Below are 23860 nucleotides of genomic sequence, written 5' to 3'. Positions count from 1 at the left end.
GTCGTACATTTCAGGTCCATTTTCACGGTGCAATTTGCGTTCCTTGGGATGGCCAACTCGGCACCGTTCAAGCGTCGAATCAAACGACACGATTCTAGCATGGCGCGTACACATCCGCATACCACCAGCTGTATCCGCATACGCTATCGTACATTTGCGGTAAATGTCCACGAATATTTCAGACCGATTGAAATTCTGTTTTTAAAGCGCGGAAACAGAGCTGACCCGCCGTACAACTTTGTACCAGTACTGATGATGAGCGTGGGTATTAACTCTGTCAAACAACAGGATTTGGTACGATCCGGATAGTAAGCTCCCGATATCGTTGTAACTCCCATTGTTCCAATATATCCACGAAGCCGGGCCGTACGCGCATCCACGAAGGTGAAGCGAGCTCCTCCAACAAACCCCATTGCGCAGGACCTGCCCAGCGTGGTTCTGCACGCAATACTCAAGGCGACACCTAAAATGGACGACATTCTTGACTTCCTCAAAGCGCTACCAGAATCGACGCTACCCCCCCGAGCTCGTAGCGATCCGAGACCTCAGCGCCAAACTTCACCTCGCTGAAGGCTGGCCGGACATTCATATCGCAAGAGTTTCGATCCAAGATGTCCACCTCGGCATTGCTGCGCAACCGGCGTTCAGAGGTGTGTACATTGATACCGGTTTTACGCCCCTCGCGTGGCTCGACGCAGCGCCACCGACCACGATGCCTATTATGCTGGTCATCGACCCCAGAGTCTCGGGCTCTCTACAGTAAGTGCATTCGCGTATGCTTGGGGCGACCGCATGGCCCATGTGATTGTCAGGGGCCGCACGGTGGACCACGAGCAAACATACCACACCCAACGTGTTTCCCGTTATCTTCGTTGCTACAAAGACTTCGCATACATTGTACGTAGAGACTAGCCATCTCTTTCTTCTTCATTCGCTCGCCGGGCCGCGCAGGCGGCGGCGCGGGGGCTCGTCTTGCTCTTTTGTAGTCGCCCTACGATGCTTGTGGCCGCGGGTGAGGCACTGGGCGACAAGGTCGGTAGTATGCAAATCATGGTTCGTTGATGCCGGTCCCTTCTGCCCGCCTCCGGCTAGTGGAAGCTCGACCATTGATTGGCTCTTGCGTCCGATCATGCTTCCAAGCAACCAATCAAATCGATTTATTCCGGCCAATCAAAAGCCCTGCACGCTTGAGAATCGTAAGCGGGCCTATCGTGCTCGCCTCTTCACATCTATATTCGTCGCAACCTTCGATATATCGACGTTTCAGATTCAGATACAAACGATTGCTCGTTATTGTCTCCTGTCTGCGCCCGTCACAGATCTCGGTCGCCATCAACCTTGAGTCCAAATCCCGCGGCCACGTCATAACCTTATGCAATGTACTAATCAAATATATTTGTTCTTAGAGGTACTTGACATCGTTGACATCGTCAGCACAAAGCCTTTCACATCGTCGACCACAAGATGACCAAGCGCGTTTACCAGCGCGCGCCGGCGCCGAGCCTGCCATGCGTCATTCTGCATGGCATCCTCGATATGGTGGACAACGGGCGCGATGTTGCCGCGCTCCTGAGCGCGCTGCCGGGCTTGACGCTGCCGCCCGAGCTCGTCGCGCTCCGCGACCTCGGCGCCGTCGTCAACCTCGCCGACCACTGGCCGGTCGTGCAGGTCGCGAAGATCCCGATCCAGCACGCACGCCTTGGCATCGCTGCGTTGCCTGTGTTTACCGGTATCAAATTGGGCTCTGGCGATGCCGCGCTGGCATGGCTCGACGTGGCATTGCCGACCACGATGCCCGTGACGCTCTCTGTGAGCGGCAAAGACTTTGGAACGTCTTATCGCCTTTGCGTACGCCTGGGGCGACCGCGTCCGTGACGTCACTGTCAACAGCGTCAAGGTCCGACCAGCCCAAGACATCCTCGCGCGCTGCGTGAACGTCCAGTCTGTTTCGATAGTGAGCGAAATTTCGCCGGCCGCGACTGCCGCGTACGTCGCAGCGATCTCCGCCACGCATTTGCAATCGCTTGATATCAATGCGTGGGCCCAGCCCATGGTCGACGCCTGTGCCATTGTCGCATGGCTGCAAGGACCAAATGCGGCGTCCTTGACACTTGGGTGCGACTCGGTGCGGGATCCGATGGCACTTGCCAGCGCGATTCAAAACTGCTCGACGCTCTCGTCCTTGCGCCTCGTTGAAGCAGTGGACGTCCAGGCCGCTTTGGTGGCGTCAGCCGGCAACTTGCACCATGTCACGGCGCTCTCTCTTCGCCAATTCGGAGTCGGCGACCAGTTGGCGCGGGATCTGCTCATGAAGCTGGATCACTCAAAGGTGCGCTCATTCGCGCTCGACCTTGCGCCGGTCGATGATGACGACGAGACGCCCGTGGCCGACGTCTTGACAGCGCTCGCCGAGTGTTCGTTGCTGGAAGCGCTGTGTCTTGACAAGCTGCGTCTGTCGACGGTCCCGACCAGCGGCAACTGCGCGCAGTTGTCGACTGTCGCCGTGCGGGCTGCGACGTTCGAGACGCCCGACGACGTCATCACGTTGATCCAGTGGCTCTCGACTTCGCAAAGGTTGACGTCTCTCGACTTGAGCGAAACATCGCTGGGGCAAGCTGGCGTCGCGGCGCTGACAGAGGCGCTGCCGGCGTGGATCGCGAGAGGTCTAGCGTCCTTGACGCTTCGGGCGACAGGCCTCAGCGATAAGGACGCTGCCAAACTCGCTGCCGCCATCGTATCGAGCCACAAGCGACAACATCTAGCGATCGACTTGACAGACAACGAGCTCACGCCGTACAGTGTGCAGCTGCTTACGACGACGCTCGGGACTACCCCCAACGTCACGCTGAGCTTGTGAGCCGTCACGCCATGGCTTGTGCGGTTCTTGGCGATCGCGTGTGCGTTGCACTCATTATGACATACCAATATATTGCACTTGGTACATCTTTGTTCGCTGTTTATCGATTGGACATAAATAGTGTTGCACTAACTACGAATCTTTTGAATCGAGTTCCCGGTGTGCGGTCTGGTGTGTCAATGTCTCGTCACCTGCGCCAGCGCACGTACTTACCGTGCTGAAGTGTTGAGCACATAGGTGCTCTCTTCGCGGCTCCCTTCCGTTGTTTGGACGTAACGTTGCACACTTACTTGAGAAACGATGACACTTACTTGAGAAACGATGACACTTACTTGAGAAACGATGACACTTACTTGAGAAACGATGATTTTGCCACTGGCAACTTGCCCAGCTCGGCAATTTCAGTCCGGATATCATCTTTCTACCCGGATTCTATCCGGAGAGTGGCAGAGTGCAAAAGCCACACCATGACGACCATCGTGCCGCGCGCAACCTCGCCGAGCTTGCCGAGCGTCGTGCTGCACGCCATTCTCGAGGCCACTGCGCACGGAACGGACGTCGTCGCCTTGCTCAACGCGCTACCTGTAGCAACGCTGTCGCCCGAACTCGCCGCACTCCGCGACCTCGGCGCCGTCGTCGACCTCGCCAAGCACTTGAGTTACACGGTGCTCGGCAGAGAAGGCGTCGTGGCACTGGCGCGGGCGTTGCCTGCGTGGATGGCGCGCGGCCTCAAGACACTTCAGCTGAGTGGGACGGGGCTCAATGACAAGGATGCACTCGTCCTTGCTGTCGCTCTCGTGCCGAACCGCAATCAACGGCCGCTCACGATCGACTTGACCGCCAACGGCAGGCTGACGATCGCATCGGCGCCCGTGCTATTGACGACGCTAAGTGCGTGCTATGACGTCACATTGCTTTTGAACTAATCGTTTGCGTTGCCGGCTGGCGACCAACGCAATCGGGACGAAGGCGCTCTGCAACAGCTCGTAAGCGAACACAATCTCCAGTACCTTGCGCCGGGCACGTTCATGTCGCCGACGCGCACGACGTCATCGTGGCAGTTGATTTAACGGAACAAAAGGTAGGTATGATTAACATATATATTAGCGCTCGTTCAGTGTCCCCCGCATCAGAATCTACATCTCGTTAGCCTACGGTCGTATATTGTCTTGACGTCTGCGTGCCGTTCGCCAACGTTTTGTGCGTCTGAGGTCCACGGTCGACACGCCCAATGACGCAGTCAAGCTCATGCGTGGGGTCGTGGCCTCGCAATGCTTAAAGGCAACAAACGTTGCGACGTCGCGAGCTAATCAATGAGCTCAGCAAAGATAATTTTGGCGCCTCGACTGGAGGGCATTTCATGGTCTCTAGACGCTGGTGACGTATAAGACTGAACAGCGACTCAAGCAAGTTGCATGCCTCAAGATCACGGCGCATACGGGAGCTACCCACCAGCCATTCCTTCTAACCCATCCTGGGCCTGCGCGAAGGCACGTAGCTATGACTGATGCATTGAGGTCACCGCAGTGTTTCACTAACACGACTCCATTGGACGTGTGAAATGGCGCACTGTTGTCGTGTCACGCAACATGCCTGACCACGCGCCACGTCATCACTGTAGAATTCGATATATAGAATATAAAGGGTAGTTGGCCTTTCTGTTTTGGACAAAGCACGTCCGCGTCCGCGCCACCTCACTGAGCCTGCCAGGCGTCGTACTGCGTGGCCTTCTTAAGACGCTGGACGTTGCGCGCAATATACTCGCCTTGCTCAACGCGCTGCCGGGCTTGACGCTGCCGCCCGAGCTCGTCGCGCTTCGCGACCTCAATAGCAAGGCGAGCGTGCTGGATCAGCATCTTGGCTACGTGCACGACCGGCCAATGCTCGGCGAGGTCGGTGGGATGGACCCGTCGGATCCCTGCAACCCATGGCACTTTTGCCTACGTCTCGGGCGACCGCGTCACGAATGTCCTTGTCAAACGAAGCGATACTTGAGCCGAACGCGATCCGTGACGTCCTTGCGCGCGTCAACGTCCAAACTGACGCGACGGCTACGTACTTGGCGGCGATCCCGACCACGCATTTGCATACGCTCAAGGTCCATGCTCTCGACCAATACGGAGTCGACTTTGGGTCAACGCGATAACTCGCATATCAATCTATCAACACTTCAACGCCCTATAAGAACTTTGTGCGGTCGGGTGGTCTTAACATTGTCCCGGCTTGGGTCGGCAAGGGTCCAAATTTGGAATCGTAAGTCTGGCCTGCCAATGTCCGCGTTATTTTCGTTGTTCCGCGACTTCGCAATCGTAGAGACGAGCAATCTCCTTCTTCTTCACTCGCTCGCCAGGCCGTGGCTGCTTGTCGTCGCGCTGTGCCGAATGCGCTACGCAGCCTACGCTCGAGCATGACAACCTGTCCTTGAGGTACCGTCGTACGTGGACGATACCTTGGTCCCGTCCGCTTCCTCAGTCGTCGCACGCTGCGTGGACGGCTGCACACTCGCACCCTCGTGGCGGTGGGCGAGGAGTGTTGCGATTACATCTTCGGCTGTCGGGCGCTCGGTTGGGTCCTGCTCTAAGCACTCATTGGCAAGCGCCTTGAGCCACGGCGCGCACGTGGCGCTGAATTTCGGCCGAAGACTGCCAGTGCGCACTCGTTCCGGAATGAGTCGTTGCTCGCTGACGTCGGCGTATGGCGCCTCGCGCGTGTCGAGCTCGGCAAGGACGACGCCAAACGAGTAAATGTCCGCGGGTGGACCGTACCCAGGTCCGTTGCCGCCAAGGCCGATGCGCACGACCTCGGGTGCCATCCACAAGTGGCTGCCTGTGTTGGACGTCATCAAGCCGGCGCCCAACGTCTTCGCCGACCCGAGGTCAGCGAGGCGAATGTAGTGCGTCGACGATAAAAAGATGTTGAGGCTCTTGATGTCCCGATGCATCTTGCCGAGGCCGTGCAAATCCGCCAGCGCGTAGGCGAGCACGAGAGCAACATCGATGGCCGAGACGTGGGAAGGAGCATCGATGGTCGAGACGCCAAGCGGGATGTTGTCGCCGGGACGAGTCATCTGGAGTGCATCCAAGAGGTCGCCACCGTCCATAAAGTCCATGACCAAAATTGGACTGAACAACAACGCCGTGCCGTCGTCCGACGTAAACAGTGGGTCGCGGGAACCATTGTCGAGGACCGCAAGCAGCGGCAGAACGTACGGCGATGTGCACCTACATATGGAAAATATCAATGTATCAAGAAAATCCGAGTGGATGATCAAAGTACGTTTGCATTTCGTCGATTTCGTGGCGCATCGCTGTCGCGAGACGGGGGTTTGGGTTACGAGGACCTTTGAGCACGACGGCCGTGCCTTTGTATATAGCCTTGTAGACGCTGACGCCATTGTCTTGCCGAGCGACGAGCCCGCCCAGCTGAAATTCGCTGGGAGATGCCTACATGGTGCATTCACAAAAAAGCTTGTGAGCGCAAGGGATCCAGAGCTACGAGTACCTGTGCAGGGCCTGGGTACACGCGTTCGTACAGAGCTTGCGCAATGTTGCGATGCCCGTACTTGACCGCGGTAGCCAAGACGGTTTGTTTGTTCTGTCATTGCAAATAGCATAAATATACGTAGTGCCATGCGGATGAAGTACCGGCAGTTGGATCGAAACATCGGCGCCAGCATCGAGAAGACGGTCGACAAGCGCATCGTGACCATCTTTCACCGCTCGCCCAAGAGCCGTGTAGCCCTCCTAGCACATAGCAATATGTATAGCCTTTTGCGTGGACGACGCAGCGTTACGGAATCGATTTGGTTGATGTCGAAGCCCGGTGCTCTCAAAATGGCTTGCGGCAAGGTCAAGTCGTCGCAGTCGGGGAGGGTCGCAGCATTGTGCAGCACCGAGGGCCCATCCTACAGTGTATACGGCTTCAGACAGAGCCAACGACATGCCGTTTTAGTCATACCGACGTATCTGCACCGACGCCAAGGGGCAGCGCTGCAGCGTCTGCAAACACGGCGGTCTTGCCATCGCCTCCCGAAGCTGGCGCCACCGGTGGTGCCCGCATCTTCATCATTTCCTCGAGCATAGTGTTCATGCTCCCACCAGACGACGGCGGCGTGGGTGCGGGCGGTGTAGGTGCCGGTGGCTCGTTGACCGTTGCAGCTCGCTTCTTCATCATGGCTTCTAGCATGGCGTTGCGCGATGTCGGCGCTTCTTCAACGATCGGAGATGGCGCCCCAACAGTCCGTGGGGCCCGCTTCATCGTCATCGCTTCCCGCATTGCATCCTTCAGCGTCAGCTTCTTGGACGCGTCACCGCCTTTGGACGCATTGCGCGTCATCATCATCTTCTCGAGCGTTGCGTTGCGGGGCGGCGCGCTGCTGCCGGCTGTAGCTTGCCGACACTTCATCATCTCTTCAAGCGTCGGGTTCTTGGCCGGCGGCAGACTCTTCTTGCCTACTAGTACCTCGGAGGATCTTCGCATCTGCTGCACAGAATCGTTGCGTGACGCCGCTTTGCGTGGGTCGGGTATTGGCGGCGCGTCGTCGTCGTCCATGACATGGCCGCGGAGGCGCTCATCCTCTTCCTGCTTGGCCTCGAGCTCGAGCAAGATCTCGATCGCCGACGTGGCGGGCTCCCTTGGGAGGCCGAGGCGGCGGCGCTCCTCCCACCGCTCCGCGAGTTTGAGCGAGTCCACCGTGCGGCTCGGGTTGCCCATGCCCACGCCGCCGCTGAGCAACGGGTTGGCCTTGCCATTGCTGCGCTTGAGGTCGGCGAGGAACGCCATGCTGCAGCTGCTTGTACGCGTCCTTGTGGGCTCGGACAACCCAATTCTTTGACAATCCGGATACATGCCACCTCGCCGGATACGACGAGGTGAACCAATCGGACGCCATCATATCGGGCTAAAAATACATTTTGAAAGGCGGGAACATCTAAGAACTGACCACATTTGCTCGCAGTCCGAGGATGGCGAAGCGCATCTGCCTGCCCACGACAACAAGCTCGGTGAGCCTGCCATGCGTCGTGCTCCATACCATCCTTCGTATGGTAGACAATGGAGCTGACGTGACCGCGTACCTTGCAGCGCTCCCACCGTCAACGCTGCCACCCGAGCTTGTGGCCCTTCGTGACCTCGGCGCCGTCGTCGACCTCGCCAAGCACTGGCCAACCGTGCGTGTCGTCGACGTGCCCTTCGAGTATGCTCGCCTCGCCATCGATGCGCTGCCAGCATTTGTCAGTCTCACAGTGGACGCTGGCTTTCGTGCGCTTGCGTGGCTGGGTGCCACGCTGCCACCGACGATGCGCGTGTCGCTGGCCGTGGACCTGTCTGTCCCGGGGAACCACACCGCCTTTTCGCACGTGTGGGGCGACAATGTCATCGAACTGACAATTCCAGGCAATCTGCTTGGTCATGACGCGATCCCCGATATCCTTGGGCGCTGCGTCAATGTGGAAGACGTGGCAATCGAGAGCTCACAGACGACGCCGGAAGACATTGCTGTGTGCTTGTCTGCTCTGTCGACCAAGCACTTGGATATACTCACGGTGGACGCTGGGCGCTGTCGTATGGTCGACACCACTGCCATCGTCGCGTGGCTGCAAGGACCGAACGCCTCGTGCTTCTCGCTTTCGTGCGACAGCGTCCGCGACCCGACGGCGCTCGCCAGCGCGATTGAATCGAGCTCGACGTTGTCGGCCTTAGACCTCAAAGACGTACTCGACGTCCAGGAAGCCTTGGCGGCATCGCCAAAGAGCTTGCACCACATCACGGTACTCATGGTGCGCGTCCCGCGTCTCCGAAGTGACGTGGCGCTTGGTTTGCTCCGAAAACTAGTTCCAACACGGGTGCACACGGTCTCTGTGGACCGGAACTTCCAGTGGAACGAAGGCGATGAAGATCAAGAGGTGCCTGACACGGCGATTCTCAACGATCTGGCAGCGTACTCGTCCCTTAAGAGTCTGTTCCTCAACTAAATGCACGTTTCCCCACTCACAGCAACCGGTGTCTGGCGGCAGTTGTCCTCGGTGATCGTCCACAACGCTACGTTTGATAGGCCTCGTGACGGGGCCAAGTTGATCCAGTGGCTCTCGACCTCGCGCTGCTTGACAACCGTCGGCTTTGGTACTGTCCGGCTCGGGGCAGCTGGATTCGTGAAGCTGGCAAAGGAGCTTCCTGCGTGGATGGCGCGTGGTCTCGAGGAGCTCGTGCTTGAAAATACCGAGTTAACGGACGCGGTCATTTTTGTGCTTGCCGCTGCCCTCGCTTCGGGCCGCAACACTCTCTTGCTGACGCTCCAATTGCACAACAACTGCCTCACGACGGCGTCCGTGGCGCTTCTTCTGAGAACGCTCGGCGCGTGCCAGAACGTCACTCTCAAGTTGGACCTGAACGAGCTACCTTCGTCCATCGAAGACCTCGTCGAGCGGCACCAGCTTGTGCAGTCGTCGCCCGGCATCTTCGAGTCGCCGCGCGCCGCGTCACAGTAACTTGCAATGGAACCATAAACCAACAACGACGACAGTCAATGCACTATAGCTGAAATCTTGGTTGAGTCGTGGGAACAAAATTGTCATTCGCAACGATCACTATAGAAAAATATATAGTGATCGTTGCGAATGACAATATTGTCAGTCGGTTGTCGAGTGCGAAAAGAGAAAATATTCGTTTGAGCTCGAGGATACTCAACCTGTGGCAATTTCTTCCAGCGGCGCTCGTGTCCTAGGTACCGGTAGCACTTGTCAACGAGTATCGGTCGAGAGTATATGTCGTATCCACGCGCTCCCGGTCGAGCTCAATGAGGTATACTACGCATACATGGCAGTACACACGAGTAAGACGATGGAGCGCAGTAACTATCATAAACAACTTGCCGATCTGAAGGACAAGAAATCGCACTATAGTTGCGTCCTGCCAGCACAACGCAGTGTTGTCACCTATGCTACATCAATATATATATAGACATATGAACGTGTTCCACGTTATCTTCGTTATTGCACAAAGAAAGACGTCGCATACGTAGCTGCTCCGACTAGTTGAAAATCACTCCGTGCACGGCCTCGGGTGTGTTGCTCCTCGGGTCGAGCGAACTTGCCCACATTTGATTCTGCACCACGTTGTAGCCGTTGAGGCCTGCCCACGTAAACGGGACAGCGTGAAAAGCAATGTACGACACGAGCGACGCCAAGGTCGCACCGACGGTTGCGAGGCGTGCTAGCGAAATTTCCATCCAAAGAAACGTCATGCGCGCGTCGTGGTTGTCGACCGCATCAATGATGGTTTCAAACCGCGCAATGCGATCGTCAAACCCGGCGTCCGTCCCGCTCAAGACAGCGTCGCGGCGGGCAAATTCGAGCTCGAGCAGGTGCGTTCGCAGCATGGTGCCGTGCTTGCGCTGAATGTCGAGGGCGGCCGCCAACGGCACAAGCATGGCCAAGGTCGAGAGCGACCCGACAAGACCCATCAAGAGCAAAAAGTACGTTGGCAGCGGCGCGCTGCCCGTGACGCAGTAGATAAGGACACCCGTCGACGTCCACGCAAATTGGAGCATCGCACATTGGATAAAGACAGTCGAGAACTCGACGGTAAATGCAGTGGCGGCCCGCACGCCGTTGCGCAGCGTGAACCACGCTTCGAGGTTGCCGCCGTCGATGAGGGCAATGGCCGCGCGGCCATATTCCATCAGTCAAAGCCAATGGTTGTGATCGAGTCAAAGTGCAGCCAGAGCGACCAAATCTTGAGCGAACTTCGAATGAGGAGCAGCGTCATGTATAGAATTTGGAATACGTACTTGGCCGCGAGGAGCGACTGCACGACGCCTGGTACGACCAAGTACTTGAGGACGTACCCAAGAAATCCCTTGAGCGAAACATGGTCGTACTGAATGTTCCAACTCAAACCCGCGTTGGTCAACTGGCTGCAACTGGTTGCGAGTCGCGCGAGAAAGCTGAGTGTGCCTTGGTCCTTGGCAAGAACGAGTGTTGCATTGCGCCTATGCTCGCGTTGGAGCTGCAGGTTCCACGCCGAGATGATCTCAAACTCAACGTCCATTTCTCTCTCTAATGTAAAGCCAAAGGAAAGCTCGGGGCGGCCCATGTCGGGCAGCGGCGAAATGAAAAAGTTGATGTCGGCGTCAACCGCCGTCTCCGAGACATTCTGGCAATACCCCATGGACCACGAGACGCGGTATATTGTGTCCGCCGGTGAGATGACGAGACCGTCGACACCGGGCACCATCGATGGCACCAGTGTCGCGCCCGATGGCCACGCGAGCAAGAACGGCGCGTTGTAACTCAGTGTGGCGACGATAGCAAGCAGAATGCAGTACCGCGGAATGGCGAGGCCGCTCGCGACATGGCGCTTGATCGAGGGGGCGACAAAGGCCGCGGCCACGTGCGACGACGGGATCGGCGTGCCGTCGATCGCCACAAACTGCAAGCTCGTCACGTCAATCTCATCTTTGGCGGCCGCAAACTGCACGAGGAGCGCATCCGAATCGACATCGTTCAATCGACTTTGCACGTCAAAGATGGCACTCAGCGGCTTGAGAAAGGCGCGCCAGCGCGCCATATGTTTTGTCGGCGGGTCCACGAGGTACACGACAAAAAACACCACCGAGTAAAACTCAGTGATGCCCCAAAACCAAACTTGCGCAACAAACGGACTCGTAAGAATCAGCGCCACAAAGACGCCCGCGAGGTAGAGGCCAAAGACAAACATGGGCCATTTTCGCAGCGTCCGCCAAATGTTCAAAGGTCGAGCCAGCGGCCACGACAAGGCCGACGACGACACTTGGCACTTGTCGGCCAACACCAGTAGCAGAATGGCCAAAGGTGCCAAGGCGAGGATACCAGCGATCCACGGGCCATCGGTCGTCCACCGGTGCACAACGTCAGCGTACGCTTCGAGCTTGTCGCGACTGGACTCGCCAAGCGACGAGTGTGTGCTGGCCGCCACCCGCGTCGTGACGGTGATGTCGTCACGGCGCGTCAGCTTGGACGAGGCATAGCAAGCGGCACACAGCGTCGCGACATCTTTGCCGCGCTTGGAGAGAACGTATACGGTGCCGGCAATACTCGATGGCTCCCACGTCAATCGGCAGGTGCCACTGCACACCGAAACCCCGGCGCTCGTACCATCTTGTGGTGTCCTAGCCGTCGGAATTGGCGGCTCTGCAGAGTGAATTGGAGGCTCGATCAAACGCGGGATGGCGTCGGTGTGATGGTTCACCTCTGTCAGTGTCGGACCTTCTTCATGGATGCATTGGGAACGCGACTCCGTGGCCACCTCGGCGGTGTCGGGCAATGTCGCCTCTACGCCTTCGTTGTCGCCAGCGGCGTCGACGTCGGACGATGGCATCGCGGGTTGCGGCGTCGAGTCGGATGGGATCGAAATGATCGGCAAACGTCAAGGCGCCAAGCGTTCGCTTGCGCTTGTCCGACCCGTCGCCATCTGTTGTTCGACTATTCCACGTGGCAGCCTGTGGGGCCAGCATGACGAACTTTTGTTCGAATTTGACCTTTCGACTTGAAACCCCCGACACCTCGTGTCCGCGCCACCGAAACATGGAATATCCCATTGGTATCCAGTCGATCCCGGAAGCTTGGCAATCGGCGCCGTGGTACATTTTCGTCGTTTGCACAAGTCGACAATTCGCAGGGAGCCCAAGACTCCCTTCATGAAGCCCGCCGTTGAACCGTCGTCGGCCGAGGACGACCAAATCGTCGTCGCGATCGATCGCACCGACAACATTGATCGCGGGATACTCGCGCCGCACGAACCAGTCGCGCCGGATGGAACACGTACGGTCTACTGCCAAGGTGAGAGCTGCCGCGTGCAATGGCGCCAAGTAGCCCTTGACGCGACCAGTGCCATGTGTGTCAAAGGCAAGCTCTACTGTGCAAGCTGCTTTGCGGCGCTTGACGGCAACCCAGTGGCGTCGCCTGTGCGCCGTTTCTCAACGATCAAGTCGTTCAAGCACTCGGACCGCGACGCCAAGCTCGACAAGTACGAAGCCATCATGAAGGACTCGGCCGAGTACCTCTTCTACCTCTGCGTTCTCGTGGTGGTTTGGCCGCTGCCATGGATCTACTACCATCGATGGCTCAAGCGTCGCCCGCTGCCCGAGGCCACGTACGCACCGCGGTGGCACGATCGGCTGCATTGGGTCATGGCGGCGGTCTCGCACCCGCAGTGCTTCTTTGGCTGCGTGTACATTTGGTTTGTGTATGTTGCGATCGTACTCAACTGCAAGTACGCGGCCCAAGCGTGGTTTTGGGCCCTTCTGGAAGTCTACACGGTCTACTTTCTATTGCTCAATATCATTTATGCATCGTCACCGATCCGCAAGTCGATGGCGGTCCCCGACCAACGACTCTCTGAGGCCCGACGACGCTCGTCCTTGCGTCAACCGCTGGCGCCTGTTTTTGCGCTCATGCGTCGAAGCTGGTGGGAGCAGCTGTTTTGGGCCATCGTGCTGACCATGGTGCCCATCTGTGGCGTCGGGTACGCCGAGCATCTCTACGCGTCGCTACCCAACACGTTTCTCATCGCCAACGTCAGTGGGGATGTCAATAGCTTGGTTTTTGTCGACAAGGACGGCCAGCCGTTCGCAGACGACCCGGCCCCGACCGTCTTTGCCACGCGTGTGGCCAAGCGATGCCAAGTGTACCTCGTGCATGTTGCGCTGTGGGTCGCAATCAACGTCGTCGTGATCTTCAACGGCGCGCTCTTGCATTCGTGGGTCACGCATGTGGCCCCGTCGACGTCGTTCCTGATCCCACTGGACTCGGTGCTGCAAATTCCAGCCAACGTCAACTACACCGTAAACGGCAATCTCTCGGATATTTGCGACGTCAACGACGACGGTTCGATCCGCGCGGTGTGGAATTTGGCTGTGGCGCCGACGCCAAGTCATATGAACGGACTTCCGACCATTGTGATCGGGTTTGCCGATCCATTTACTGAGGACGAGGTCACCTTTACAGCGCTCTCGGTGGGCACGCTGGACGTGGTGACACTTGGCCCCAACTCTGTGTCGTTTCAGCCGCCCGACATGACTGAGAAGCTCACGCTGCGCGCGCGCTTCTTTAACCTCTCAACATGCGACGACGTCGGTGGCTTGCGACTCTTGTACACATCGACGTACGCGCGGCCGTCGATCCGCGATCAATTCGGAGGCTCCCAACGCAACGGGCTGCCGTTCTGTCTTCTCATCAAGTATTGCGTCCAGATGTACGTTGTGGCTGGCATTGTCGGGTATTCGTCGCTCCAGATCTGGTCGCTCTGGCTCCAGTTCGACTCGCTTACACGGCCACCCGACGACGACGACAACGCAGCTCGTCCGACCAAGAAAACAAAGTCGCAAAAGAAACTCCATGTGGATCTGACGCTGCACCAGAATCTGAATGTCTGGTACAAATTGCGCTGCCGTGTGCTCAAGGTCGTTGCTGTCTACACGCAGTTTGTGTCGGCGCTCATGTCGATTGCGCTCGTTCAACTTGCGGTTGCGGTCGGCGGTCTTGTCATTTACTGCATCAGCGGTGACGCGCCATTGCCCGGCTACTATTTGCTGATTTTGACGCTGCTGGGGTCGCTCTCGACACTAGTATTTATGTTGCCATTGGCCAATGCGCTCGACATTCAAGCCAATCACGAGGCGATGCTCCATGATGTACTGCTCAAGCTCCATCTCGACGCGGAGACGCGCTCCAAGAAGGATCGACTGAGCTTGATGGCGTGTGTGACGCGCCTCATCGAGAAGGTCGGACAGAACGACGACCGGATTAGTTGGGGCGTCGAGCTCTCGATGGCGCGGCTGATCGGACTTGCATTCTCTATTGGCTCGGGCTTATCGGTCGTCTTTTCGCAGTCGGTGCACTACTCGTTCTCTGCGCAAGCAAACTGGTATGACGCGTTTGGCTCGTAATACGAGTACTAGTACGCGTAGTCGGGTGTCGAACCATGTTTACTGGGTGAGAGCAGTGGTTTATCGTCGAACCGATCAAAGGAAATTGTCACCATCGTATTAATGTATTATATTAATGTCGTTGAAACTCTTGTTACTGTTACACTTTCCTTTGGTCTACAAGCGCACCTGCAATGCACAAAAAACATCAGGCACCATCACTCGACAAACGTCGATGAGTGTTTTAAAGTGGAAATATCAACAATACAGTGTTAATTTCGTCACGGCACCAATCCAAATGTCTTTAAGAGGGGAATTGAGTCGTACAGTCCATCTCTGGGCTCGTTCCATGGGTGGTCGAGCTTGCGTGTGAAGACAAACGAGACGGCCGACCCGATCGAGACGGTCAATCCAATGAGCCGCGCCGTCGAGAGCTGCAAGCCCCAAATGCAAATCCTATCGTCGGTCGTGCGGATCTTGGTCGCAAGCCGCGCCAAGCACTCGATGCATCGATGGCGGCTGGCGACAGCAGCCAAGTCTTTTGTCTCGAGCTGCAATTGCAATCGAATTCTCTGCAATAGCGACTCGTGGTTGGCTTGGACGTCGAGGGCTTTGGCCAGCGGCAGCAAAAAGATCAGTGTTGACAAGGACCCAAACACCGTGAGGATCAGTAGAAAGTAGCCCGGCAACGGCGCGACGCCGCGGAGGCAAAAAATGAAGAGGCCACTGACTGCACTCGCAAGCTGGAACAGCGCCATGGCGAGGAGCGCTTGGATAAACTGCGTGTAAATGCGAACGACCTGGAACACGCGAGAGCGCAGCCGGTACCACATTTCAAGGTTTCGATGCTGCGTCAAATCCACTCGGCCCGCAATCTGGTCAAACTGGATCCAGAGTCGCCAGATCTGGAGCGACGCGCGCCCCGTGATGGCCGAGACAACGTACATCCGAAAGCAGTGCTTGATAAGGAGAAGCGTCGGGAAGAGCGCCAATCTATCTGGCAACGAGCGAAGGTACTGCGTGAGCGACCCGCCATTGTAGATCGACGTGGCGTAGGGTTTCAGCTGTTGGATGTCCGTGCAGTTGCCAGCGTCGGTGACGGCGGCCATAAACATGTAGTTGCGCTGATCTGCAACGGGCTTGAGCGTCACCGTGTCCGTGAACGAGGGCGCCCACGGGTTGAGGACGCTGCCCGAGACATCGTCCATTAGAATAAACTCCCAGGGCCGACGTTTCGAGAGAAAGTGCAGATACAGCGTCGGAAGACCATTGGCCGCACTCGGTTTTGGGCTCAAGTTGAGGTTCCACATCACAAGGTACCGTTCGTATGGCGCATAGAACTCTTGGGTTTCGCAGACGTCGGTCATTGTCGCAGTGACGGTATAGTCGACATTCGATGCCATGCCCATGAACGGATTTACTGGAATCGGAAACGGCTGGGACGGCCACACGTTTGTGACCCACGAGAGCAGCAGCCACGCGTTGATGGCGACAACAAATTGCAGCGCGACAAAGAGACAAGCTCGGTACTTGCGCAGTCGCGTGTTGCCTTCGAGGCGAGCTGCAAACACGGCCGGCACGGGGTTGTCGACCAGCGGGCGCCCGTCGGCGTCGACAAAGACGAGCGCGTTAATGTCAAAGTTGGTGTCGACGTTGGCCAATAAAAACGTGTTGGGCAAGGACGCAACGGCGCGCTCGACGTAGGCGATACTGCACACGGGGGCGAATGTCAGTACGATGGCTTGGAGAACCTGAAAGAGGACGCGCTTTGTGGAGGCTACGGCCGCGCTGACCGAAGGTAGCACGACGCGCGTCGCAAGTGTCGACGCCGGCGCATCGGCAACGACGGTGTGCGTGTCATTGGACGACTTGCCAATGGGTGACGCGACGTAGATGATGTTGAGAAGCAAAAAATACACCGTGTAGGCTTCGAGAAGGACCCAAAACCATGCTTGGGCCGCGTACTTGCAGCTATAGATAATACAAAGCACGAGGAGCCACACGTAGGCGCAGCAGCAAACACACTGCAGATGCGAAACCGCGGCCAAAATCCAGTGTAGCTGGTCGTGCCAGCTTGGGGCGATAGACATTGGAGGCCGAGACATACGGCGCAGCCAAAGACAATAGTAGGTCCACACCAGCGGCCAAAACAAGACAATGAGAGCGAGTAGCCAGAGATATTCTTGCGTATCGTTGATGACGTCAATGTACTTTGTCAGAGTCGCTTGTCGGCTCGTCAAGTCGAAGAGACTAGTGCGTAGTAGTGACGGTTGGACTCGAAGCGGCTCGGGTTTGCCCTTGAGATTCAAAAAACACCGCGAGCAATAGCGCTTGGACGACCAACGCCGGCGCTTGGCACTCGCGATGGTCAGTGGAGCCTGGTGCCACGTCGCACGGCACATGTCGCCGTCGCAGTACGCCGTCTCGAGCTCGACGTCGCAACCGGATGCGGCGGCGGGCACACTGACAGTCGCGGCGTCAAGTGCCAGTTCGATATCACACGGATGGACCTCAGGCTTCATGTGCGAGACGGAACTCTATGGTGGAGCTTGGTCAATGGCCATGTGTCAAGCCATTCATTTCGCCGGGTGAGATCGTCGATGGTTCGAAGATTGCAAAACTGCTCGTTTGGGCTCTGCAATCGACTCGCAGCGGAAATAGCGTCACTCGAATGAAAATGCGGAGAAAATCAAGTACCGGTAGGCTTCGAGAAGAACGCTGATGACGCACTGTAGTCGTGAGTTTGAAAGGAATATTACAAGTTGTAGCCAGCCGCTGCTGTTGTTGTTGCCGTCATTGCTATAAGGTCTAAGCTTAAGGAAATCATAATAACGCCTTCCCGGACGTCGCTCACATGATCATCCATTGGGTGGTTGTATGTCTTCGTCACCGAGAGATAGTGAGTGTCCAGCACAGCGACAACAGCAATACGAGCGGAGAGCTAGAGACGTTGCCGTTGTCGACGGTTAAAGAGTGGGATTCTCCGCTCAAATGCTCAAATGCTCCATGTCGCCCGTTCTTCGCGATTTTCGTGCGCGAAACGAAATCTCACCCAGCAAAATGCAAACTCCACTCTTCACAGCACGATGGCACCGCCTGGAGAGACTGACGCGCCAAGCTGCATCGTCGGAATTCCCCAAGTCGAAAATGTCATGACGCCCCCTCGCGGTGATAAGGACACGGCAAAGCTCCAGGCGTACGCGTCTGTCATGTCAACGTGGGTCTCGGATGGTCCGTGGGTCGTCATGATCCTCGTCTTGGCGCCAATTGCGGTGCCGATGCTTGCGCTCGCTTCTCGTCTCATCTCGGTGCCGCTACGACCTATTCAAGTGTGGCAGTCGCTGCCAAAGGTCCGTCTCGTGCTTTGCAGCCTCTTTCTGATGGCCGAGCTCACGCTGCTCGTGCTCACGTGTCCGTTCACGGCGCAGATCTGGTTTTGGAGTCTCCTCGAGTTCTCGACGGTCGTCAACTTTGCAGTCTACTTGCTCGACCCGCGCGCATTGCACGTCACCTCAGCTTTGGACGCGCTGTGCCTACCGTTGCGCCCGTTTGTCGCGGCCCCTTGCGTGATCATTGGCTTGCTTCGCGACGTGCCGAGTGCCCATGTTGTGGCATTTGCCGCCGCGTCCCTCGGTATCTCTATCGAAACGCTCGTGTTTGCGGCATCTGACGGATCACACGTGTCGGCGGCGCGCGCATTTGATGCCGACCAAGCGCAGGCGGCGGCGACGCGGCGCCTCGCGTGGCCTCGGATGGCCATCGCTCTCTTCATCGCTATCACAGGCGTATACAACCAGATGTTTCTGCACTCGTGGCCAGCTGGTGTCTGGAATGCAAAACAGGTGTTTGCGCCGGGCATCAACGGGCTGCTCGCGACGCATCGGAATTCCGTGTACAGCATTACGACCGACATGTCGAAGAAGCGCTGCGACAACACAACGCGTTCCGGTAAATTGATCTTTGCGGTCAGCGTGGCCATCAAACCGGAACCCAGCATCGAAGAGGGCCTCCCGCTCGTCGTGTTCGAGTGCCTCGCAAAGCGGAACCACTCGTTCGTGCCATTTCTCCTCGCCCCTTCGTCATCAGACGAGAGCTTTGAGACTGCGTTTGCATACAACGCGTCGATCGCGCTCGTCGACCGTCAAAAATCGCTTCTCTTTTCGGTGTCGATCCAAGGAGAAAATTGCAGCGACGTCATCAACTATGATTTCAACGCGACCCAAACGTACGCCGCCGTGCCGCCCGCAGCCTACATTCAGTATCTGCAAATCACGTCGTCGGTCCCGACGCTCGGTGTCCTTCAGCTTGCCCTCGCTTGCAAGTACCTCGTGCAACACACGATGCTCTCGGTGCTCGTGCTTTTTTGTGCACTCCAGAACTGGCGACTCTGGCTGTGCTTTGACGGTATCTTGGCCCACGGTTTGTATATTGCCGACCGCAAGACCGCGGCTCTGATCGACTTGGCTTTTGGCGACAACCTCAAGGTTTGGTTTCAGCTCCGTCAGAGCGTCCAGACTGCTTGTGTTCACTGCACGTCCTTCACGACCATTTTTCTCAAAGGCGCTTTGGTGCAATGCAGCGCGACGATGCTTGCGATTCTCTTCTACTGCATCACGGGCAGCGCGCCGCTGCCAACGTACTTTTTGCTCTTGATGGGTCTCATTGGGTCGCTCTCGACCTTGGCCATGCTCTGGCCGCTCGCTGCCGCCCTCGACATTCAACGCAAACACGGCCAAACACTCAGCACGCAGCTTTTGGAACTCCATTTTCGGTGCTTGGACAAGACAATTATACCGGATCACGCCGACGCGTGCATTGCGCTCTTCGAGTCGATCATGGAGAATGTCGAGCGCTACGAGCACCGCATGACGTTTTTTGGCTTTGCGATCACTATGCCGCGCCTCGCGACGATGGGAGCCGCCTTGCCGTCGCTCGTGTCGTTCATCGCATTCCACGTCGTGCCGTCGACGTGGGCGAGTTTCAACGCGTTCAGCGTCATGGAGAACGCTACTTACGCTGCAGCAATCAATCCAGCCAACAACACGTACTCGGGGTAAATCTAGTACGAATACGATTGCTAGTCTCTACGTATGCGACATCTTTGTGTAATTATGAAGATAACGCGAAACACGTTCATATATATATATAATACGCATTTTTCTTTAATGTATGTGGCACCTTGTCCTATTTCGTTTGAAAGTGCGTGGAAGTAGGGCGCGCTAAGAAGGGGCTCTTCGTGCATCATTCTGCTGTCTACGTTTCTCCGTCAGGGAGTTTGTGAGGCGGAGATAAAAAGCAAATGGAAAGATCAAAGTTCTCTGGAACCCCAGGCTGGAACCCCTGAAATTTGCATTCTCCGTCGCTCGTGAGTGCGCCTCTTTCAAGGCCACGAATCATTTTGGTTGGCGCTAACACCAGCCATTACACTCGTTGCACAATCTCACTTACATGGTGCGCTCCGCTCTGACGATCGTGCTGGCGGTGGCAACAACTGTGGCGGCGGCGCCTTGTTCCGGGGCTGAAAATAACGCGGCGGAGGGTCTCTTTGCGGCCAACGTCTCGGCGGCATGTGCTACCAGCCTCAATCTGACATCAGCGACGTTCAATCATGTCATCTACGACTTGCGGCCCTCGAGTATGTGCCATCCGTCGTGCAAAGACGAATTTGGAGAGTTTGCGACGCGCCTCCCCACGTGTGACGACGTACTGAACTTGGTTGGTTTATGCGCCAACTTGTCCAATCCAACCATGAACGGCGCCACGTGCACAACGGCAGACTTTGTATTCTTTGACGAACTGGTTCATACGCCGATGTGGGCCAACTGCTCGAGCGTTCCCAAAGCCACGCTGCTCTCTATTGTACCAGAAGACTACGACAGTGCCATGAAGTTGTGCGCATCCGACAACTGCACTTCGTTCGTCAACTCGTTGTCACATCTTTGGCCCAAGTGCGCCCACGATGAGGAGAATGGTGAGCTGATCCCCAGCTTCAACGAGATTTTTAGCTGCACACCGTCCCCCCGCGACGAGCCGTGCGCCATGGTGGACATTTTCAAAATGAAAAAACTGACCGAGACGACGCCTATCTGGACCAACTGCTCCAAGTACCTCGGCCTTGCAGTAGACGCGACGTTCGCCACGATCGGACCGGACCGCCTTGAAGACGCAGCTGTTCCGTCCGGCTATTGCGTGTCGCCGTGCCCAGCGTACATCTTGTACGTGCTGAAGCACGTGATGCCGCCGTGCACATTCCAACACCCCGTTGTGAACCCCACGCCGTTGTACAGTCTCTGTCCGTCCACGCGACCACCTTCAAGCGCGATGGGTCGCGCGCTCGGTAGCAGCACGCTCACTGTTATGATGGCAGCACTTCTTGTCTAGTAAAACGCAAAAACTAGTGCATATGCATAAAGAATACTGGCCGCAAAGTGAATAGCATCGTAGGAGCACTTTTCCCCGGTACCGTTTCGGTGAGGGGCAACCTTGTTATATCCCAAGCTCGTAGACTCGAGCAGTGACAATTTGCCTCTAAAACACTCCCTTGAAAGCATTATAAAGATAATGTCTTGTGACGACACCCTTTTAGTATTCCCTTGACATAGACCATCGACGTGTCAGCCCGAGTTGGGTGAAACGTAAGATTCCAAGTCGTGGAATCGTACCCTACGAACAGCTCCTCAACCCATGGTGGTGCTCTGGTACACGGCCTTGCTCATCGATGTGGCTGCTGCAGCCAAGGCGGTAGACAAGATTTTCGTGCAAATGGGCGCCATTATCAAATAGTTATATACACTGTAATTGTTTTTGTTACATTACGTGTCATGCAGGGGATCCGACCAGCTGTGGCCTACCTTGCGCGAAAAGACCACTGATAAGCCCGACCCGATCGAGAATGCGAGCCCAAATAGCCGTGCAGTTGAGAGCTCGACGCCCCAAAAACAAATCCGGTCGTCGTTGTACCCGACCTTTTCGATGAGCCGCGTCAAGCACGAAACAAGAGCTAGTCGGTCTTCGGTCTCTCGCTTGTCGCGCTCCGAGTGCAGTCGCAAGAGCAAGGCGTGGAGCATCGACTCGTGATTGGCTTGAATGTCGAGCGCTTTGGCCAATGGCAACAAAAAGGCGAGCATCGAGAGCGACCCCAGCAGCGTCAAAATCAGCAGATAGTAGCCAGGTAGTGGTGCGACACCGCTGACGCAGTAGATGACGAGACCCGTGACCGCAACCGCAAGTTGAACGAGCGCAATCGACATGAGCGCCGACACAAACTGCGTGTAGACAGCAACGACCTTAAGCACACGGCAGCGCAATTTGTACCAGACATTCAGATTCTGGTGCAGCGTCAGATCCACATGGTGTTTCTTTTGCGACTTTGTTTTCTTGGTCGGGCGAGCTGCGTTGTCGTCGTCGTCGGGTGGCCGTGTAAGCGAGTCGAATTGGAGCCAGAGCGCCAAAATCTGTAGCGACGAGTACCCGACAATGCCGGCGACCACATACATTTGAAAGCAGTATTTCACCAGAAAAAACATTGGCAGCGGTGCCAGCCCGTGCGGTGCGTCCGCCAAACGGTCCCGAAGTGACAGTTCCGTGTACGACGTTGTTGCATTCACTCGCAGCGCGGCCATGTCACTGCAGGTCGAGACGTTGCGGAATGACGCACGCAGCGTCACGTCGTGCTGGTTGATGGCTGGACGTACCGACATGGAATACAAGTCTTGCGCCACGAGCCGAAGCGTCCCGACGGCAAGGTCCGTGAAATAGACGGGCTCTTGGGTCGGAGATACGAACGCCAGTAAGAGCGTCGGAAGCCCGTTCGTGACACTTGGCGTTGGTTTGATGACCAAGTTCCACACAGCGAGGAACGCTCCGTCGTCGGTTGGGTGACAGATATCAGTCATCGTACCAGATACGGTGTAGTGGACGTTGGAGGGCAGCTGGATCAACGCGTCCAGCGGGATGAAGAAGCGCTGCGACGGCCACGCGTGCGTGACCCACGACAGCATGAGCCAAACGTTCAAGGCAACGGCGAGGTGAATGACCACAAAGAGCCCCACTTGGTAGGCTCGCAAAAGCCAGTGGCCGTTGACCCGAGCAGCAAACACGCCGGGTGCAGGGTTTTCCGGCAGCGGCTGACCGTCGGCATCTGTAAAGATGAGCGCGTCGACATCGTTCCCGGCCTTGGCAACCAAATACGTATTGGGCAAGGAGGCAAAGAGGTGCTCGACGTAGCCGACGCCGCAGATGGGCACGATCGTGAGCACGACAGCTTGCAGCAGGCGAACAAGAAGAGCATTTTCGCGATGCATCAACGCGCCCGATGCAAATGACTTGTGGTTGATCGTCGCTTTGAGCGGATCCGCATTTGGTGAAGGACGCATGTTGGGCTCGTGGGCGGAGGGAATTATGGGCGAAGCCACGTAAATGATGTTGAGAAGTAGAAAATAGATGGTGTAGACTTCGAGAAGTGCCCAGAACCACGCTTGAGCTCCGTAGTAGCAGCTTTGAACGATAGCCACATAGATGAACCAGATGTACGCGCAGCAGCAAGCGCACTGGAGGTGCGAGACGGCAGCCATGACCCAATGCAATCGATCGCGTGCGCCTGGCGCGTACGATGGCGCTGGCAACGGTAGCTTACGAAGCTTGATGGCAAAGTAACCCCACGTGAGCGGCCAAAAGATGACAATGACGCTGAGAAAGCCGACGTGGTCGCGCGAGTCCTTGATGATATTCGCATACTTGTGCAACTTGACGTCGCGGTTCGGGTACATGAACGAAGACACGGCGGACGCTCGGCGGACCGGGGAGGGCTCTGGCTTGCCCGGAAGCTTGCTGAAGCAGCTGGCGCAGTAGGACTTGGACGAGCCCTTGACGTGCAAAGCTTTTGTCGGGTCCAGAGCGACTGGGTGCCACTGCGTTTTGCAGCTCTCGCCTTGGCAGTACACCTTGTGCGTCACGTCCAGTGCCGCCGTCACAGGCGCTGGAGACGCCGATGGCGGTGAAATGTCCTCGGTGCGGTCGACGGCAACAACGCCATCTGCCTCCGCCGACGGCGTCACATGCGAGCTCATGTCCAGTCGTGCGAGCCGATTCGCGACTTGTCG

At 56.8% G+C, this 23860-nt stretch overlaps 12 protein-coding genes across 12 annotated transcripts; 7 read left to right on the top strand and 5 right to left on the bottom strand.

Moving 5' to 3' along the window:
- Window positions 1-1464: 1464 nt before the first annotated feature.
- SDRG_12236 (hypothetical protein) lies at window positions 1465-2857 on the top strand (the record flags this gene model as incomplete). Its single annotated transcript, XM_008618299.1, has 2 exons — window positions 1465-1848; window positions 1898-2857. The coding sequence occupies 2 exons, from the start codon at window positions 1465-1467 to the stop codon at window positions 2855-2857; spliced, it is 1344 nt and encodes a 447-aa protein (XP_008616521.1).
- Window positions 2858-3316: 459 nt separating this feature from the next.
- Window positions 3317-4015, top strand: SDRG_12235 (hypothetical protein). Its single transcript, XM_008618298.1, has one exon. It carries the CDS (start codon window positions 3325-3327, stop codon window positions 3781-3783), a length of 459 nt encoding a protein of 152 aa, XP_008616520.1. The 5' UTR covers window positions 3317-3324; the 3' UTR covers window positions 3784-4015.
- A 951-nt stretch (window positions 4016-4966) lies between these two features.
- Window positions 4967-7676, bottom strand: SDRG_12234 (serine/threonine protein kinase). The gene is made up of 7 exons (XM_008618297.1): window positions 6815-7676; window positions 6651-6761; window positions 6502-6600; window positions 6359-6451; window positions 6134-6300; window positions 5307-6078; window positions 4967-5252 (listed from the first exon to the last, which is right to left on the bottom strand). Exons 1-7 carry the CDS (start codon window positions 7637-7639, stop codon window positions 5244-5246), a joined length of 2076 nt encoding a protein of 691 aa, XP_008616519.1. The 5' UTR covers window positions 7640-7676; the 3' UTR covers window positions 4967-5243.
- Window positions 7677-7804: 128 nt separating this feature from the next.
- On the top strand, window positions 7805-8931 carry SDRG_12233 (hypothetical protein). Its single transcript, XM_008618296.1, has one exon. It carries the CDS (start codon window positions 7822-7824, stop codon window positions 8827-8829), a length of 1008 nt encoding a protein of 335 aa, XP_008616518.1. The 5' UTR covers window positions 7805-7821; the 3' UTR covers window positions 8830-8931.
- Window positions 8932-8961: 30 nt separating this feature from the next.
- On the top strand, window positions 8962-9356 carry SDRG_12232 (hypothetical protein). The gene has a single exon (XM_008618295.1). The coding sequence runs from the start codon at window positions 9037-9039 to the stop codon at window positions 9340-9342; it is 306 nt and encodes a 101-aa protein (XP_008616517.1). The 5' UTR covers window positions 8962-9036; the 3' UTR covers window positions 9343-9356.
- Window positions 9357-9884: 528 nt separating this feature from the next.
- SDRG_12231 (hypothetical protein) lies at window positions 9885-10403 on the bottom strand (the record flags this gene model as incomplete). The annotated part of the gene is made up of 1 exon (XM_008618294.1): window positions 9885-10403. The coding sequence occupies one exon, from the start codon at window positions 10401-10403 to the stop codon at window positions 9885-9887; it is 519 nt and encodes a 172-aa protein (XP_008616516.1).
- A 131-nt stretch (window positions 10404-10534) lies between these two features.
- On the bottom strand, window positions 10535-12211 carry SDRG_12230 (hypothetical protein; the record flags this gene model as incomplete). The annotated part of the gene is made up of 1 exon (XM_008618293.1): window positions 10535-12211. The coding sequence occupies one exon, from the start codon at window positions 12209-12211 to the stop codon at window positions 10535-10537; it is 1677 nt and encodes a 558-aa protein (XP_008616515.1).
- A 264-nt stretch (window positions 12212-12475) lies between these two features.
- Window positions 12476-14780, top strand: SDRG_12229 (hypothetical protein; the record flags this gene model as incomplete). Its single annotated transcript, XM_008618292.1, has 1 exon — window positions 12476-14780. The coding sequence occupies exon 1, from the start codon at window positions 12531-12533 to the stop codon at window positions 14778-14780; it is 2250 nt and encodes a 749-aa protein (XP_008616514.1). The 5' UTR covers window positions 12476-12530.
- Window positions 14781-15030: 250 nt separating this feature from the next.
- SDRG_12228 (hypothetical protein) lies at window positions 15031-17281 on the bottom strand (the record flags this gene model as incomplete). The annotated part of the gene is made up of 1 exon (XM_008618291.1): window positions 15031-17281. One exon carries the CDS (start codon window positions 17279-17281, stop codon window positions 15041-15043), a length of 2241 nt encoding a protein of 746 aa, XP_008616513.1. The 3' UTR covers window positions 15031-15040.
- A 564-nt stretch (window positions 17282-17845) lies between these two features.
- Window positions 17846-19816, top strand: SDRG_12227 (hypothetical protein; the record flags this gene model as incomplete). Its single annotated transcript, XM_008618290.1, has 1 exon — window positions 17846-19816. The coding sequence occupies one exon, from the start codon at window positions 17846-17848 to the stop codon at window positions 19814-19816; it is 1971 nt and encodes a 656-aa protein (XP_008616512.1).
- A 691-nt stretch (window positions 19817-20507) lies between these two features.
- SDRG_12226 (hypothetical protein) lies at window positions 20508-21140 on the top strand (the record flags this gene model as incomplete). Its single annotated transcript, XM_008618289.1, has 1 exon — window positions 20508-21140. The coding sequence occupies one exon, from the start codon at window positions 20508-20510 to the stop codon at window positions 21138-21140; it is 633 nt and encodes a 210-aa protein (XP_008616511.1).
- A 370-nt stretch (window positions 21141-21510) lies between these two features.
- Window positions 21511-23860, bottom strand: SDRG_12225 (hypothetical protein). The gene has a single exon (XM_008618288.1). It carries the CDS (start codon window positions 23825-23827, stop codon window positions 21572-21574), a length of 2256 nt encoding a protein of 751 aa, XP_008616510.1. The 5' UTR covers window positions 23828-23860; the 3' UTR covers window positions 21511-21571.

Source organism: Saprolegnia diclina (genome assembly GCF_000281045.1).
Source record: "Saprolegnia diclina VS20 unplaced genomic scaffold supercont1.48, whole genome shotgun sequence".
NCBI classification, from domain to species: Eukaryota; Oomycota; class Saprolegniomycetes; order Saprolegniales; family Saprolegniaceae; genus Saprolegnia; species Saprolegnia diclina.
This window is presented reverse-complemented; position numbering and strand designations above follow the sequence as displayed.